General features: G+C 37.3%; 1 protein-coding gene across 2 annotated transcripts in view; it reads right to left on the minus strand.

Moving 5' to 3' along the window:
- Positions 1 to 2,796: 2,796 nt before the first annotated feature.
- gabra2b (gamma-aminobutyric acid type A receptor subunit alpha2b) overlaps positions 2,797 to 19,147 on the minus strand; it is a 66,456-nt gene continuing 50,105 nt past the window's right edge. For both annotated transcript variants that reach the window (XM_084134088.1, XM_084134089.1), the window contains exons 9-10: positions 14,858 to 15,060; positions 2,797 to 5,585 (exon numbers count right to left, since the gene is read on the minus strand). In XM_084134088.1, the coding sequence (XP_083990214.1) occupies positions 5,280 to 5,585; positions 14,858 to 15,060 (509 nt within the window). In that variant the 3' untranslated portion in view covers positions 2,797 to 5,279. The remainder of the gene's footprint in view (positions 5,586 to 14,857; positions 15,061 to 19,147) is intronic.

The raw sequence follows: 19,147 nt of genomic DNA on the forward strand, positions 1-19,147 counted from the left end.
AGATTTACAACTTGTTGATTCTTCTTCACATTCTCAATTAAAAGGAAAAGTTCATCCAAAATGAAAATACTGCTAATTAAGTTTCATTTACATGACAACGATTTACTAAAAACGGAAAGTTTTTCCTTTGCGGTTTTGAAAAATTTCACATACAGAAGACAATGTTGTCAAAACGGTCGCCATTCACACAGATCCACGAAAACGATTAAAAACGCTGTATTATGCTGCCAGGCCAGTAGTTGGCGATGTCACTTTGTAAAAGAAACACTACACACTAGCCCCATTGACTCCCTGTGCCAATGCATTGATGAAGTCAACAGTTGGATGTGCCAAAACCTTCTTCAGTTAAACAAAGACAAAACTTAAGTCATTGCATTTGAAAACAAAGATGAAATTCTCCAGGTGAATACATACCTTGACGCTAGGGGTCCAAAACAAAAAATCAAGTAAGGAATCTTGGTGTGATTGTAGGAGTCTGACCTTAGTTTTAGTAGTCATGTAGATCAAGTCAGTTAGAAATACCAAGGGTTCACTCACACTCACACTCAAGGGTTTTCACACTCCATTAAGGGGTGAAGAGATGCTGGAACTGGTCAAAGACAGACAGTGTAAAGTTTACACATTCCATTAAGGGGTGAAGAGACGCTGGAACTGGTCAAAGACAGACAGTGTAAAGTTTACACACTGCATTAGGGGTGAAGAGACGCTGGAACTGGTCAAAGACAGACAGTGTAAAGTTTACACACTGCATTAGGGGTGAAGAGACGCTGGAACTGGTCAAAGACAGACAGTGTAAAGTTTACACACTGCATTAGGGGTGAAGAGACGCTGGAACTGGTCAAAGACAGACAGTGTAAAGTTTACACACTGCATTAGGGGTGAAGAGACGCTGGAACTGGTCAAAGACAGACATTGTAAAGTTTAAACACACCATTAGGGGTGAAGAGATGCTGGAACTGGTCAAAGACAGACAGTGTAAAGTTTACACACTGCATTAGGGGTGAAGAGACGCTGGAACTGGTCAAAGACAGACAGTGTAAAGTTTACACACTGCATTAGGGGTGAAGAGACGCTGGAACTGGTCAAAGACAGACAGTGTAAAGTTTACACACTGCATTAGGGGTGAAGAGACGCTGGAACTGGTCAAAGACAGACAGTGTAAAGTTTACACACTGCATTAGGGGTGAAGAGACGATTTCCATTGTGTGAAGAGTGAATTTCCATTGTGTATGAAATGTTCTATTTAAATAAACTTGCCTTGCCACACCTATAGACTGAATATGACATGCACATGACGTCACCATTTTCACAAATTTATGTTTTTGAGCGTTGTTGTGTAAATGAATGGCCACAACGCATAAAAAGTTTTCTGTTTTAAGTTGAAAACAGTGTCATGTACACGCCAGCTTATACTCACCCTCATATTGTTCCAAATGCGTATGCTGGTATTTTTCTGAGAATGTCTGAAAAATCTTCATGCAGCTTCATAGTGACTATGTCTGTAAAGCTAAAAAAAAATAAAAAAAAATAAATAAAAAAATAACAGCATGCGTTTAGAACATCATGTAAGTGGGTTCAATTAGACAGAATTTTCATTTTTGGATGTAACTTTCCTTTAAATAATAATAATATCATTAAAAGCTCAGTCAGTTGTAACACCTAACAAGAAAAAAAAAACAAAAAACAAAAACACATTTATAATATTCAAACATTCTGTTCAGAACATCCCATCTGAGAACATGAACCACTGGGGCATGTTTCATATGGGATGTATGAGAGAGAGTGAGAGAGAGAGAATGAAAGAGAGCAAGAGCTATACATTCTGTGTGTGGAAAGCTCTTTTCCATGCCAGGAAGTTTACATTTCACCTCTTTTTTATTGCTCAAACAGTTTATGCATAACGAAGATGCAACCATCATTCAATACAATCAAAGCAATGTGAAAATTAAAGCAGAGCTCCAAACGATATTATACCACACAGAAAATAGATTTAATATGACAGCATGTCAAATAATACTCAGAAATAAATTAATATGTATATATTTCAATAAATATATAGTTAAATAAATATTTAGAAACATATTGACACTTTGATATGAGCTCTTAAACTTTAGAAAAGTATATTTTTTATAATGAATAAATTAACAATAATAAATAGTGCTAAATAATCATAACAACAATGAATACCATTCCCGAACAATTGTATCATTTTCTATAGAGCCAATGAGGCTGCAGCATGCTTAAATGAACATCATCTTTCCCTTAGAAATAACAGAAAACTGACTGAAAAAAAAAAAACAATCAAATAAGAAACTCTGCAATGCTTATTTTTTTGTGTATAAAACTGTACAAACAGTCAACATAAAACATTACACACACGTGTACAACAACACCAATATGAACAAATATTCCTTACATATATACAAAAAAAAAATGTTGTCAACTCTGTGACAGGCATTTTGGATTTGCAGAATTCAGTCAGTGACATTTCTACGGTTTTACTGCATCATATTTAGTACGCTAACTTTTAGGAATATTCAGCTTCATTTTGGAGGGTAAACAATTGTAGTAAACATGCAATAGTTGAAGCACTTCGGTCTTTTGGTCCAAAAAGAACTTTGTTTGTAAGAGTTCAATAAGAGGAATGCACAGTGGCAAAATGAGGAAATTACTGAACATGAAATCATCATGTTTTTATATATATATATATATATATATATATATATATATAAAAAAACGCATAAAAAAACAAAATAATATACATATGTATATTATGTATATTATTTTATTTTTTTCATGCGTTCACTAATTTCCTTAGATTCAGCACGAAAGATGAAGTGTGCCATTTCTACATCAGCGTCACCAATCAGATTGTTTCCAAACACTCTCCCAGCCTGCCATTGGTTGAAATACAAATAGCCCCGCCCACGGCAGGCTACTTAAAGGGGTCATCGGATGCAAAATTCACTTCTATATGGTGTTTGCACATAAATGTGTCTTTGCAGTGTGTGGACACAACCACCATACAATGAAAAAAAATCCATTCACTTTTTTTTAATCCTCAAAAAGCCTAAACACTCTCAATAATTAAGCTGTTTGGATTTTCTGAGCAATATGATGTCATATTGCTCATGCTCCGCCCACAACCGCTGACGGACTGTCCCGTATTAGCATATTTCCGCCCTCAGCCATTTCTGCCAAGGCAGCACTTTACATGTCTTGTGTCGACACGCCCCACGGAAGAGGGGTGGAGTGAGCAGTTGTTCATTATCTTTTAAAGAGACATGCACCGAAACGGGTCGCTGTGAACAGAGCTGTTTTTGATGAGGTAAAAAGGGTGTTGTTTTAGACAACCATTGAGGAATTTTAACCAAAGTATGTTACAAACTTTACATGACACTTTAGACCCTAAAGAATCATACCAACTTGTGGAAAACGGGCATCCGATGACCCCTTTGAAGTTCTGAAAGTGTCACAAAGCCACAGTGTTCACACTCGTTAAGAAGGCAACCTATAATTATATAGGTTATTAACAAAGTTTTATAATTGTGTCTGCACATTAAACCTGGACAAGGAGAAAGTACTTAAACTTGAGTGAAAAATATGACACACTTCACCTTTGAAGAAAGAGTGTGAGGAAAGCTCAACCTGCTGATATTTATTACCATAGACTGTAAAAAAAAAAAAAAGATGGATGACTGGTCTCCAGATCCTTCCATTGAAGAAAAATGAAGCCAAAATATCCGAGATACGATCATTGCCGATTATGTAATTCGAAGCCTGCGCAGTAGTGATCCTGAGGTGGAGCCGAGGCATCAAGGTCCCACACATACTCCCACAGACTCAATCACAAGCACAGCTGTCAATCATGACGTTACACCCCCATTTGTAGCATCAAATAACTAACTAAAACCAAACTTTCTGAAAAAATGAATACTTGAACATACATTAGCATGATAAGAACTACCAAAAAATGACAGAAACCATCTTTGAAAAAAACTAAAATTTAAATGGAAGTGGATTTTTTTAGTTTGGCTCGAGTCCCATTCGATAACATGAAAAGGGAACTATACTGTAGCCAGCCACCAGGGGGCGATCAAAATACTCTGGCTTCACTTTTCAGGACGTGTGCAGCACACTCGTTTATGCATTTCAAATAATAACTAACAAAACAAAAGTTCATTTTTTAACAATCATGACGCACCAAATCTAGTGGACTGAAAATGGACCCCATTTACTTTTTTAAGACTTATTCCCAATCTTTCACTAAAATATAATAATTTACTTGACTCTGAAACAAATCTCCTTGTTGGCTAAAAACTTGCTTTTAACAATGCAATAAATTCCTGATGGGTAAAATCAAATCCAAGCTTCCATTTTGTTGTTGTTGAGTAGTTTTACTCATAAATAGGGCATAATATGGGATGCAATTGCAGATTCTTGACTTCAAAGTTCAGGTTGCATGAGCTTCCCACACCACCCTGAATTATGCTGCTGCATTAGAGACCTTTATAAAGGGATATAGAATCAAAAAATTACAGTAAACGGATTGAAAACCATGTTGACATCATCCAAAATACTGTTAATAGAACATTCCTGGTTTAACAGAAGAAAATAAAATCACATACGGTAAAGATACAGCAATGTGTGTAAACGTTTTTTTTTGTGTATGGGCCCAGCACAAAATATCAGACCATAAGCACTAACGTGCATGGTCTTATAGATAAAAAAGGCTAGTCAAAAACAAGCACCATCACGAAAAATCATAACATTTACACCAAATAAATAAATAAATAAATAAATAAATAAATGGTAGCACTTTATTTTGATGGTTCCCTTAAGACATTGTTAACTACCAGTAATGTTGCACCTACATGTCAACTGACTTACAGTTAGTAGAATGTCAACAGTGGACTATCAAAATAAAGTGAAACCAAATAAATAAATAAATCACTATAATTTGCTAATCTATATCACAGAGAGAGGTCCAAAGTCAGATTCTCACAGAGCAAAACACGTCAAACCAAACGTAACATCATTTTCACTACGTACATATGTACAAAGGCAAATGTCATTTCAAAAGCACTGCTGAAAAAGCTGTAGAAAAGAGCGGCGAGAGATAGAGAGAGATAGAAAGGCATCTTGCAACAATCCACGACACGTCTGTCTGGAGCAGATGGGAAAGAGCTTCGGAGCGTGATTATATTCAGAGTCCCTGGGTGGTATTGGCCTAGTCTTTGGTCCTGCTTAGTGGAACCCGTCGCAGCCCTGGACGCCGTCTAATAAGAGGGCACCATGTCTTTGATCACGGGTTCTCTGTTCAAATACGTCGCCCAGTAAACCAGGTTGAATGTCCCGAAGAGAACTGGGAACATGATACGGGATATGCGGTCGATTTTACTCACGCTGTTGAAGGTTTTCTTCGCCTCGGCTGGTTTTCCGTCGGCTTTGGTCTTTCCCGGTTCGGCTACGTTCCCCTTGGCGATGGTGGGGAGGACCGTGTCCTTGGTGATGTTGGGGGCGTAGTTCGCCACAGCGACGGCGTAGGCGTTGTTCTTCTTGATGACTGAAGCTTTCTCCTTTTTCTGTGGGAAATTGAGAGTTTGCCATTTGTTAGAAGTAATTACTTTGGAATATGCTTGTCAGTCCTGTTTGGAGAGCTAATTGTAATTCTGGTTGGATAGTTTGGTCATGAAAGCGATTAAGAACAATATTTTATGACCGAAGCTAATGTATCAAAATTATTATTATTTTTTTGTTGCTAAAAAATTACAAAAGCATCTAACAAAATTACAAAAAAAACTTATTCTAAAATTAAAATAAAAAAATGTCTAGTTCAGTCATGAAACTAGAGGTTGCAGACTGATATGTCCTCTAAATGCAATCTGCAAACGATCACTTCATTACTGCATGGTAGAAGCTGATTGGCCTCTGCTGATCATGCAGCCAATGAGATTGCTTGCTCAACATTTAAATAGTCTGGTTGATTGTTTGCTGTAAGCTAGTCCTGCAGAGCGCTATCAGAGTTCCTCTGATACCCCTCCACCTCCCCAGCTCCACCTGCCCAGATCTGCTACGGGATTTATACATGTCTATTCATGAAGCAGCATATTCAATTACATGCTAAAACTATTCCAAGAGTTGTCATGATTGAACTGGAAAAATGAAATAAAGGCACAGCTGTGACTCAACTTCCAATGCCAAATCTATTTATACAATTTATACAGATAGTTAACATAAGATGATTGGCCAGTGTCCACACTGACAGTATTCAATCTGCTCCAGTTTCCAGGACAATTTGAGGATGTCAATCCCAAACATCATGGGAATGCAGCCTTTGTGTGTTATACATCATCCACTTGCCGGATAAAACTGCACTAGTTGTAAAACATGAGTGGTATTATGATGAGGAGTTGATGGGACAGCTGGAGGTGTCAAGGATGAGCAGACTCATGATGAAGAACAGGGAGGAAGATTCATGATTCAATAAGTTCTTGTCATAACAGCAGTGGAAAAATTCCGCTGTGCCGGCACCGCTTGAACACAGAAAAATAACAAGATCCCACACATGACAAACACTCATTAATAACAACTTTCTCTCTCCCTTGGCATGCCCACACACACAAATATCAAGATACACATGCAATTCACACATACAGTGGGGAGAACAAGTATTTGATACACTGCCGATTTTGGAGGTTTTCCTACATACAAAGCATGTAGAGGTCTTTAATTTTTATCATTGGTACACTTCAACTGTGAGTGACGGAATCTAGAAAATCACATTGTATGATTTTTAAATAATTAATTTGCATTTTATTGCATGACGTAAGTATTTGATCACCTACCAACCAGTAAGAATTCCGGCTCTCACAGACCTGTTAGTTTTTCTTTAAGAAGCCCTCCTGTTCTCCACTCATTACCTGCATTAATTGCACCTGTTTGAACTTGTGACCTGTATAAAAGACACCTGTCCACACACTCAATCAAACAGACTCCAACCTCTCCACAATTGCCAAGACCAGAGAGCTGTGTAAGCACATCAGGGATAAAATTGTAGACCTGCACAAGGCTGGGATGGGCTACAGGACAATAGGCAAGCTTGGTGAGAAGGCAACAACTGTTGGCGCAATTATTAGAACATGGAAGAAGTTCAAGATGACGGTCAATCTCCCTCAGTCTGGGGCACCATGCAAGATCTCACCTCGTGGGGCATCAATGATCATGAGGAAGGTGAGGGATCAGCCCAGAACTACACGGCAGGACCTGGTCAATGACCTGAAGAGAGCTGGGACCACAGTCTCAAAGAAAACCATTAGTAACACACTACGCCGTCATGGATTAAAATCCTGCAGCGTACGCAAGGTCCCCCTGCTCAAGCCAGCGCATGTCCAGGCCCGTCTGAAGTTTGCTAATGACCATCTGGATGATCCAGAGGAGGAATGGGAGAAGGTCATGTGGTCTGATGAGACAAAAATAGAGCTTTTTGGTCTAAACTCCACTCGCCGTGTTTGGAGGAAGAAGGATGAGTACAACCCCAAGAACACCATCCCAACCGTGAAGCATGGAGGTGGAAACATCATTCTTTGGGGATGCTTTTCTGCAAAGGGGACAGGACGACTGCACCGTATTGAGGGGAGGATGGATGGGGCCATGTATCGAGAGATCTTGGCCAACAACCTCCTTCCCTCAGTAAGAGCACTGAAGATGGGGGGTGGCTGGGTCTTCCAGCATGACAATGACCCGAAACACACAGCCAGGGCAACTAAGGAGTGGCTCCGTAAGAAGCATCTCAAGGTCCTGGAGTGGCCTAGCCAGTCTCCAGACCTGAACCCAATAGAAAATCTTTGGAGGGAGCTGAAAGTCCGTATTGCCCAGCGACAGCCCTGAGACCTGAAGGATCTGGAGAAGGTCTGTATGGAGGAGTGGGTCAAAATCCCTGCTGCAGTGTGTGCAAACCTGGTACAAAACTACAGGAAACGTATGATCTCAATTGCAAACAAAGGTTTCTGTACCAAATATTAAGTTCTGCTTTTCTGATGTATCAAATATTTATGTCATGCAATAAAATGCAAATTAATTACTTAAAAATCATACAACGTGATTTTCTGGATTTTTGTTTTAGATTCCGTCACTCACAGTTGAAGAGTACCTATGATAAAAATTACAGACCTCTACATGCTTTGTAAGTAGGAAAACCTGCAAAATCGGCAGTGTATCAAATACTTGTTCTCCCCACTGTATGGGCCTGGATAATATAGTTAAAAATGATGTGTGTTTGTGTGTATGTACATATTGTCGCTGTTGGGCAGAAACCTCATATCTTCAATATGTAATCATTTAATTTTTTTTTTTTTGTAAATCATTACTATTGGTCACCCTTTACGTATATGTCTGTGAGTTTTGCAAATATTTAACCAATGAAAAGTATTAAAAAGAGCTTGTGACTAAACCTCGTAACTCCACCCGATGGCGATGATATACACAAGACATATACACACAGACACCACCTTATAGACCACTTTTCACAATCCAATTTATTTTTCTCACCAAGCATCCTGTTTCAAATGGAAACACATCACCATGAAAGTAAAATGGGTTGTAAATGCCATTTCATGCTGACTTTGAAGGGAAAGTCCAGCTCTGAGTGATTCAAGATGACTCAGCAGTGAAACAGGACTGACTCGCACAGGTGTTTTGATGGTGAATGCGCCGAGCGTTCAGTCTGTTTCTCCAGCTGGGTTCTCGGCACATGCCCGCAGGCCCTGCTCTCATTCCGGGTGTTTCAAAAGGCCACAGACCTCCACCTCCCCCTCACCCCGAGAGCTGATGAATGCGCCCCGGGAAGCAGCGCTGCGGTAATTAAAGAGAGTGACAGGAACTATAGTAATGCATCAGTATAAACGCAGGATGGTTACTAAGAGAGGCCGTTTGCTACACTGTCAGCTCAAACACCACTGAAATTCAGATGAAGATGAAGAGCAAACCAGGACCGAAACAATGTATGATCACTGGAAATTAGTTTAACTACTTGCTACTCCTTAGAAGTCACTTGGAAGTCTTGAATCAAATCAGTGAAGATCTCCTAAAGGTTCTGAGCATCAGGTCAGAGTGTAATACGAGGTTTGATAGCATCTAAAATCAGCCTGAATACATGCCATGTTTAGCTGTGCATGTTAAAATGAACACTGACAATGTGAGCATATGCTGTCAAACAGCCCTGAGTGAAACAAATGAAATGACAATTTAAAATCCCACAGAGCCTATTTCATGCTTAAATAATTTATTTATATGTTTTTTTTTTTTTTAGAAAATTTATGTGGCAGACTCTAAATAAACAAATGAGACACAGTGCGCACAATGTGTTTTCTGTGCCACTATAAATGAATCTCACACAGTCTAAAAAGAAAATACAAGAAGTCATAAATCACCCCAAAATCAAAGATAAAAATGTTTACGTGTATGTATATATACATACACTATGCACACAATATATAGGCTATATATGCACACAAAATATATACATATGCAAACAATACATTATATATATATATTTTTTTTTTATACAGAAAATTAAGCCTATTTTTTGTTCAATTCAAATATTTTTGCAAGGCAATATTTTATTCACAATTATGCCATTAAATATTAAAAACAAGTCTGTTGGCACTGCAGTAATGAGAGCGAGATTGATTGATTGCATTATGGCAATGTGAATAAGGCTTCACCTTTTTTAATGAAACAAATTTGTTTTTCTTCCTTTTGCTTTTCGGAGTGAAAACATGACTTGGAATTAAGATTCACTGTAGTTGCACCCTATCTTTTAGATTGATTAGATCTATTTCTGGTGCATCAGACTCCTGAAAAACTTTAAACCAAGAAATGTAGGTCTACTTTCTGTGACTGTGACAAAGGAAGAGAGTGCTAAAATCTGCATAAACATACCAATTCTACAGGCTGTCATTTCTGATAGGCTGACTGACCTTTAGTGGGAAGAATGTGATTTGTGGAGAAGATTCGAAGGCTCATGAATAAGCAATGATCTTGTGCTACTGAGTCTAGAGAAGGAAGAGACCCTTATGAAACCGATATTAATCAATCTCAGATAATGAGAATAAGACTCCAGAATTGATTGTGTGGATGTCTGTCAGAGAGACCGGGTGACGGTAAATTTCAGGGTTGACCTCACTGGATTACAATAATTCATTGCACAGTACTAAAATCTCAATAGTCATTAAAATCATTTGACTGGAAAATAGCATATAATGCAGTTTTGCTTGGGCTTAATTTTAACTGACTGTACTGTTATAAGGCTTGTCTGCAAATAAATGTCTCTTGCTGTATATTCTGGTATATAAATCTTGGATCGTCTTTCCATCATTAATGGTTCATACTGTAAATGAGATTAAAAAAAAATCTCTTAGCCCAAGTATTAAACTTTTGAAACCATATTTGCACCATGAATCATATCTAGACTTTCCTCTGTAATAAATCAGTCCATATTGTTTGTATGAATAATCTCTAACTGATCTTTTTTTTTTTTTTTTTTTTTTTTTTTTAAATGCCATGCCAGCTTATCATGTTGTTCATGGTGGAAGCCAGGTAAGGTTATTCAAAAATAAAACCAAATATGTTTAAGATTACACCACCACCACCACCACCACTACCACGCTACACTAGCAAACATTACCGCTTATTCTTATCTTATCTTCCTCTCTGCCGAGAACCGTCTCTTTGGTCTTTTCGCTGGAACATCTGAAGAATGATCCATCGTCGCTTGTTCTTATAGCTAGCCGGCGTGGCTAATCGCATTGAGGGGGGCGTGTGTGTTAATGTCGAATTGCCGTAAAGCAGTTTGTGTTTCTTGCTCGTTCTCGCTTCTCACAAGACTTCCTATTTCCAACTTACCGGGATGTTAGTCCCCATGTTGCAAGGTTGGTTTTCCACCTGGGAATGCCAGGGGAAGCAGGGAATGTCACCATTCTCACCAGAAAAGGTTTTTTAACCATCCAAATGATTTCTAAACGGTTTTATTAAGTTGAAATAATTGCCAAGTTCCTTTATTGCCAAGTTTCCTTTAAGCACTGATCTCATTCCGATTGCCAGTTATTTTTAGTGTATGCATTTAATGTTGGTCTCAGATCTGTGAAAGGTATTTTACTGGTTCTGTAGATAACGTCTGCTTGCTCATTACCAGAGACTCCTGTGTGGCCAGCACAGCAGAAAATAATATTAAAATTGATGACAATTTGATTCAAATCTGCAATTCTTATTTGTGATCGGTTTTTATAGATTCCAATGCTTCAAGACATGATTTTGAACCAGTTATAAAAAAAATCCTGTTGAGAAGATATCTCAATGAACTTCATTGCCAATAGAGCATTTGTCTCTGCAGTGAAAACTAAACTTTGGTCAGGGATGCGTATATCCTGATGCAGTTGATTCGTTGCAAAAGCTACTGCCACTTGATTTCCAGATTAAGATCCATCTGTGTATATTGGGGTATGTTGTGGAAACATTGCTCTCATGTCCAAAAATTGCAGGTGATAATCATTCAGATGAGTTGTAGATTTTTGGTTTCTTGTTAAATCCAGGCTTTTTGCGATGGAGATGGATGAATTCTGCAAAAATGTGTCTGTTTCAAAATGTTTAAATCCACTTTCAGATTCTCCAGATGGGTTTACATGCGTAGACCAAATGGACGGATCTAACTGCTGAATAGGCTGGATTTTCATTATTTGTTTTAAGTTTGATTACATATTTTAAATCCAACTTTATTCGTCTGATTTTCCAAGGACTGTTCACTGGCTTCCACTTATGGACTTTGGATTGATATTTTATATCCAACTTTATTCGTCTGATTTTCCAAGGACTGTTCACTGGCTTCCACTTATGGACTTTGGATTTATATTCTATAAGCTCCCAAAGCCAATCATATGCCTTGGTGGTGTAGAGTATCCAAAAGTCATATAAATGACTTCCTGGCCATAAATTATACTTTCAAAGTGAAGCTTTGAGCAAATCAAAGTTCTGTACAAATTCTTCTGAGTTTAACTGTCTGCTCCCCACATGGTTTAGGATAAAACCTTTAAAATGTTCATGGCTTTAAAACATTTCTTTTTAAGTAATTTAATGTGAGGAATAAAAGATTTCCTGTCAAAGGTGATCCCAAGAAACCTGGTCAACATTAATGGGGACTCCATCCATAAACAACTCTGGGTCATTGTACAATGAATGAACGAAGCTGACAGAAATGCATGAAGACAGTTTTTGTTTGTGAGAACTTGAAACCATTCTGTGTTGACTAAGATTGTATTTTATTAATCTTCTTTCCTTGTGTATTGCAATGATTACTGCCCCACATAAAGCTATGGCTATAAAAATCTCCCATTAGAATAAAGGGAGATGGGAGCTGAGCAACAAGGTTATCCAAGTCCATGTGTGTCAAATTTAAATCAGGAGGAATGTAAATAGAACAGCCTATAATGGTTTTCTGCAGCATCAGTCACCTGTAGATTGCTGATAATATTTATATGACTATGAATCACCTAATTTCTAATTAAAATGGCTGTACCACCAGAATCCCGCTTGTAATTAGGGCAGAATAGTCACATTTTTAAAAGAGAAAGGCCAATCAAATGGTAATTGTATCTCCTGAAGACATACAAAAAGAGGATTAATAACTACAGTTAAATGCAGCAACTCCGTAAAATTACTCCTCACACCACGACAGTTTTCATTGGATGATAACATTTTCCATTACCTATTAGGAAGAATAGGAACCATCCTAATTCTACCTTTAGGAGATGGGCTTCTACTATGGTGTTCACCCTCTTTCATTTCCACATCTTTAATTTGTCTCGTCTTTCAAGTTTCATCTTTTGATTGTGAAGAGCTTGCATTTCTGTTATTTTTATTTGCCTTTCGGTTCTCAGTTGTCGAACTGTGACTGAGATGAATGCCATTTGAAAGAGTTTTGCTCTGAATTCCTGTATTATTCATCCTTGAGAAAAGATTAGTTTAAGATTAGATATAGTTCTAAACAGTTTGAGGTTTCTCTTTATGCATCCAGGTGATACCTGTCTGGCAATCTATTGTTCTCACAGCTTTATTTTGACAGCAGAAGCAAACGTTTAAACAGATGCAGCGGCCACCATTTTCTTTGATTCAGGATAACCAATTGTCTTTGTACATCTGAACTTCTGTTTTTGCTGTTCTTTGATTACATGGAACACTGTTTTGATGCAGCTTAATGATCACCTGTGCAATTACAAAAATAAGATGTTTTTTTTTCCACAACTCTCCTTGTCATGGCCTTCCTCAACACAATTACAACAGATGTGTTTGTTGTTGCAGCCATTAGACCTGTGTTTGTACTTTTGACAATTGAAGTAATGGAAGCCAGAGCAAACCACATTTCTCAGAGACCAAGATCTCTTCCTCCGCAGACAAGGGTCACAACTCACAGCAAACGAGTCATCCCTTTTTGTTTTGTTTCTCATAACAGTATTGGGATAACAAGGATCTATGGCCATGTTTACACCTGGTATTAAGATAAGTAGACGACACTAACTACAGGCGTAAACGGGGTCTAAAACGTTTGAGCTTGTCCACTTTTAACCACTTTCAGTGGTAGTTGAAAACACATTCGCCCGGATTGATTTCGTACTGTAGACTCTCATGTGTTCGAACAGCCACAAAAGACGCCTACTCTCCGCCTACTGACCTAACGCGTGAACATTATGGGAAGAGCTCTAGCCAGACGGGATTTAAACTGTTGGCTGGAGACCCAAGTTTGGTTTGAAAACGAAAAACGTACCAAGCACAATGTTCTCTCGCCATTCCTGATTTCTAACACACACTCACAGCGTTCGGCTGGTCAGCACAAATGAAAGCTGCTGCTTTACGCGTGTTTTTCTGTTGTCTCCAGTCGCGTTCATATCTAAATTGGGTGAGCTTATTTTGTACATTAAATCGGAAGATCTGAAAAGCCCATACATTTACCCTCCCATAGACCCTTGAAAAATCAGGACAGAAGTGTGTAAACAGGAATGTGTCTCCCTCGTCTACTTGTGACCCGATCCACCGAAACGCATCTTAATACCAGGTGTAAACAGGGCCTATTATACTCTTTTATACTCTCTGAAATATGCAGTGGTCCATGATAAAATCATTATGGATTATTCTGTGGTTATCTCATTCTGACCTGCAGCAGAAATGCAGAGAGGCCCATATATCATAGACTATCAGCAAGGCTTTACAGTCAGGATATCAGTGAACATCAGTTCTTGTTCAGCATTTAAAATGAACGCCTATATATTTTACAGAGGTAAAACGTAATGAGACACATCGCTTTTTCTAAGGTGCACTAAACAGATGGAGAAGCATTGGATGTATACAACAACAAAACATAAAATGTTAAAAGAAAATAATGGATGATTTTATATAATCATTTAAGATGGATTTAACAAGAAATGTTTGAGTTCATATGTTGTGCACATGTGAGATCATTATGGCCTGTTTCTGAGGAGAAACAGGAAATTTCAGTAAAAGTCTCTGCTTAACCCTGTATGACATATGAAATAACTGTCAGCTTTTTCCCTCCGATTTTTTTTTACATGAAACATGGATTTGGCCATTTATATTCAAAATTGTATTCATAGACCCAAACAAAGCAGAAATATGCAATTTTGTGCAGTTACTTCCAGGCTTGAATTTCCTGTCAGTCACTTAATTTGTCACCTGAGACGTCACATTACTCAAAAACTGAACACACTGTCACCAAGTTAATCAATCCGATCCATACACCGCCCCACCCGAACAACACAAAGCATGCTGGGAGATGATTAATGATCATTACCTTGTCATTGACCACGCTCTTGCCATCCCAAGCCCAGCCGCGCTTGGTGAAGTAGTTGACGGTAGCAAACTCTATCAGGGCGGAGAAGACAAAGGCGTAACACACGGCGATGAACCAGTCCATGGCTGTGGCGTAGGCGACTTTCGGCAGGGAGTTACGAGCGCTGATACTCAAAGTGGTCATAGTCAGTACAGTGGTCACACCTGAGAAGAATATAAACAAAAACAATGCAATGCAAATTACTATAATAAACCAATGCAGAGCTCAATTCAAACTTAGAACTTCTTGAAGTTAGTCTTTCAACTTAAACTCATGCTGAAATACAACTCAAAAGTTTTCGCCAAGATGCAGTTGTATGGCATCTCACGAACATGGCAGAAATCAATTCCAACAAACGGTTTAGCAAACGTAGACACACACAAATTTGTTTTGTATTGCACAGCATTATTTATGGAATAAAACATAATTTAAAACACTTAACAACTGAATTAAAAATAAAAAGTTATAAATAAATATTTTTAAACAAACTTCAGCAGGTCAAAATTGTTCCCAAAAACACATCTTCCATTGGTTGGGTAATACAGATAAATAAAAAAAAACAAAAAAAATTAAAAAGTGACAAATACATAAAAAAACAAAAAAAAAAACAATACAACAATAAATAAATAGATAAAACAAATGATCAAAACTGCTCCCAAAAACACTCTATATCTTCCATTGGTTGGACAAGGCAAGGCAAGGCAAGTTTGACGGACAATACTGATAAATAAATAAATAAATAAAACAATAAATAAAAGAATACAACAGTAAATACATATATAAAGTAATGAATAAAAACTGGTCAGAATTGTTCCAAAAAATAAAAATATACATCTTCCATTGGTTGAACGATCCTGATAAAAAAAATACAATGATAAATAAATATATAAAATAATTAATAAAAACTGGTCAAACTGGTCAGAATTGTTCCAAAAAACACTCTACATCTTTCATTGGTTAGACAATACAGAGGATGGATGGATGGATGGATGGATGGATGGATGTCATGGAACATAACCCAAGGTCTTCATGAGCGCAAGAGCTCTTTATACATGTGGAGCAACACACCATCCTTCGTGTCACAGGAGAAAGTATTTTAACATCACAAAAATGACATACTTCACTTCAATGACTAAACCTCTCTAAAGCTTGAGTCTGTAGGGATGTCCCTGTTGTTATATCTTTGGTATGCCACATACTTGCCAGTCTTCGGGCTTCTAATCGACCAAAAACACTTTGGCCTCTAAATGCCTGAATCGCTCTCATTCTTTCGCATTTCTGTCCCTTTCTTAGAACTCTGCTGTGTTTACTGCAAAATGAAAGTATTTTTAGAAAGCGACCTGTGAGTTACAAGGAAGGGCTTGAATAATTCTGTTTTTGAGGGAATAATACAACAAGATGACAGCCTTCTCTGGTCGGGGACCGGAGAGACAATAACCTTAATGAGAATCCTCGGGCACTTTCACGACTTTTAGTGTGCGATGCTCTGAACGCTCCCAGCTGAGACTCAGTGACATCGTAAAGGGATTCTGGAGAGGAACCTGTTCCTGACTCCTGCTTGATCCGGGTCTGCAATGACAGATCCACCTGACAGACGGCAAGCTTGGGGACTCCGACTGTGACCATGCACGTAAACAAATGCCTCCAATTAATTTCCATCGCCGTCAAACTCTTCAGTATTCAGTCCCGGGTGGGATGAGCATGACAGCAGCCAGCGGACGTTGGTTTGAAACGGTTTGACAACCAGAGAGCCACAGACGAGGAGTTTTGGATGGATCACCTTACCTGACTATCAGAAATCTTGAGGCAAAATGCAGATATCCATCCACTGATAAAGCAGTGACAACACATCAGTCATAAAAAAAGACACCACAGTGAAAGCGAAGAGCGAAAGAGGTCAGTAACCACACACAAAGGATGCTTTTTTAAATGGCCATTTTAAATAATATTCCAAATCATAAGAAGTGTATTTGTTCAATATGCAAACCGCATATAGAACAAGTTTACACAGGAACTGGAGATATTTACCCATTAATCTCATTAGGCCTTCAACTCAAAAGTATGGCTAAAATAAGTGGTTACTAGACAAGTGTACTAGTTTAAAGTGCCACAGTGGTTGGTAAATAATAAAATAATATATAATACAAATTGACATATATTATTATATATAACATCACAACAGTCATTAATCATTTAATTTAGGGTTTAAATAAATACAAGTTTAAAGTGCAACACTTATGTGATTATAATTGTAATAAATTAAACAATATTTATATAATAAAATTTGATATTTTTTGTCATTTGTTTATATTAAACATCACAACAGTCATTAATCATTTAATTTAGGGTTTAAATACATAAATAAATAAATAAATAAATAAATAAATACAAGTTTAAAGTGCAACACTTATGTGATTATAATTTTAATAAATAAAACAATGTTTATATAATAGCATTTGACATTTTTGTCATTTGTTTATATTAAACATCACAACAATCACTGATCACTTAATGTATGGTTTCAATAAATAAATACATGTTTACTAGACAAGTGTACTAGTTAAAAGTACAGCAGTTATATGATTATAATTTTAATAAATAATACAATAATATTTATATATTAAAAATGGCAGTAAAAAGACATACCTTTTTATTTTAAACACCACAACAGTCAATAATCATTTAGTTTAGGGTTTAAATAAATAACTAAAAGTGTGCTAGTTATGTGATTTATGTAATTTTAATAAATTAAACACTATTTATATAATACATTTTTTTGTCATTTGTTTATATTAAACATCACAACAGTTATTGATCACTAAATGTAAGGTATAAATAAATAAATAAATAAATGTGTACTCATTTAAAGTAGAATATAAATGAAGACATGGAAGATTAAAATTGATTTAATATTGACTGTATTATACAGCTGTATAGGGAGCAGTAAAGAAGCGTGGAGAGCCTGATCGCCTGGGTAGCAGGTGATTTGCTTTCTGAAGAGTTCAAATGTTTAATCATCTCATTCGTAGAGACGCTGTCAGACACTAGACTGCATGATGGAAAAGGATCAGTTATGGCATGGAGAGAAATGTAATCGAACACACTTGAACACTTCAGGGAAATGAAAGGAGCTCCATACTGCCTGTCTGCCTCCAACGACTTCAAATGCTTCTGTTGTCACTTTAAAGAAAGCAAAACACCATCTGAAAAACCATCATCCTAAATTTAGGTTATAAAATGGAATGGTGAGCACCAGAATTCTATTTAATTATTTTTCAGTTTCCATCAAGTATCATAATCGACTGAGCTGCAAACAAACCTATAGCTGATACCATTCATCACACATGGTGAGACAGTCACTTTCTTCTCCGCTGTCAAGTTAAGATGCTTTCATTTTCTAACAAAAATGAACATTCCATTTCATTCACTTACACTCGCACTCAAAACCGTAATACTTTTTTTTTCTTTTGCGGAGCACAAAATATGTTTTTTCCATCCAACAAAAGTAAATGTGTATGAACGTGCTGTCAATCTAAAAAAAAATCAATAAGAACAAACAATGTACCACTGCATTAATCCACATGACTCATGCACTATATTCCAAGTCCTCTGAAGTCACATGATAGCTTTGAGTGAGGAACAGACTAAAATTTAAGTCATTTATTCACAAAAATAAAAAAAAATCGTGCCATTTTGACACCCATTTATTCAAAATTGCCAATCATTCACAACATGTGAAAAACCAAGGGATTTGGCATCACTGTCATCAAACCTGGTGCAATGCGTTTTTAACACACCATATTTGAGCTGGAGATTTGAGAGTTGTCGCCGATGGCAAGATTTTCCTCAAACTACGTAACTTTGCCGTGTTCCTCACACAAAGCTATTGCATCACATCAGAGGACTAGGGAATATAATGCATGAGTCATACCGACTGCTTTTATGGTGCTTTTTTTGTTATTTTTGGAGCTCAAAAGCCCCAGTCCCCATTTCGAAAAGCACTCTGGGCGTTCGGCAGTGTAACTGCCTTTGTGTTTCACGGAAGAAAGAAACTCTTCTGGGTTTGCAACAACACGAGGGTGAGCAAATGATAGCATTTTCATTTTCGGTTGGACTAATCCTTTATTACTTTAGTAATGCAACACACTGAAGAACACAGTGTACAGCGTACGTACAAGCGTCATAATAAAGTATACATTAGATAACACTCCGTAGCCATTTAGCCCAGAGCAAGTTTTCAATTATGCAGCT

Source organism: Abramis brama (assembly GCF_963993115.1).
Source record: "Abramis brama genome assembly, chromosome: 13".
NCBI classification, from domain to species: domain Eukaryota; kingdom Metazoa; phylum Chordata; class Actinopteri; order Cypriniformes; family Leuciscidae; genus Abramis; species Abramis brama.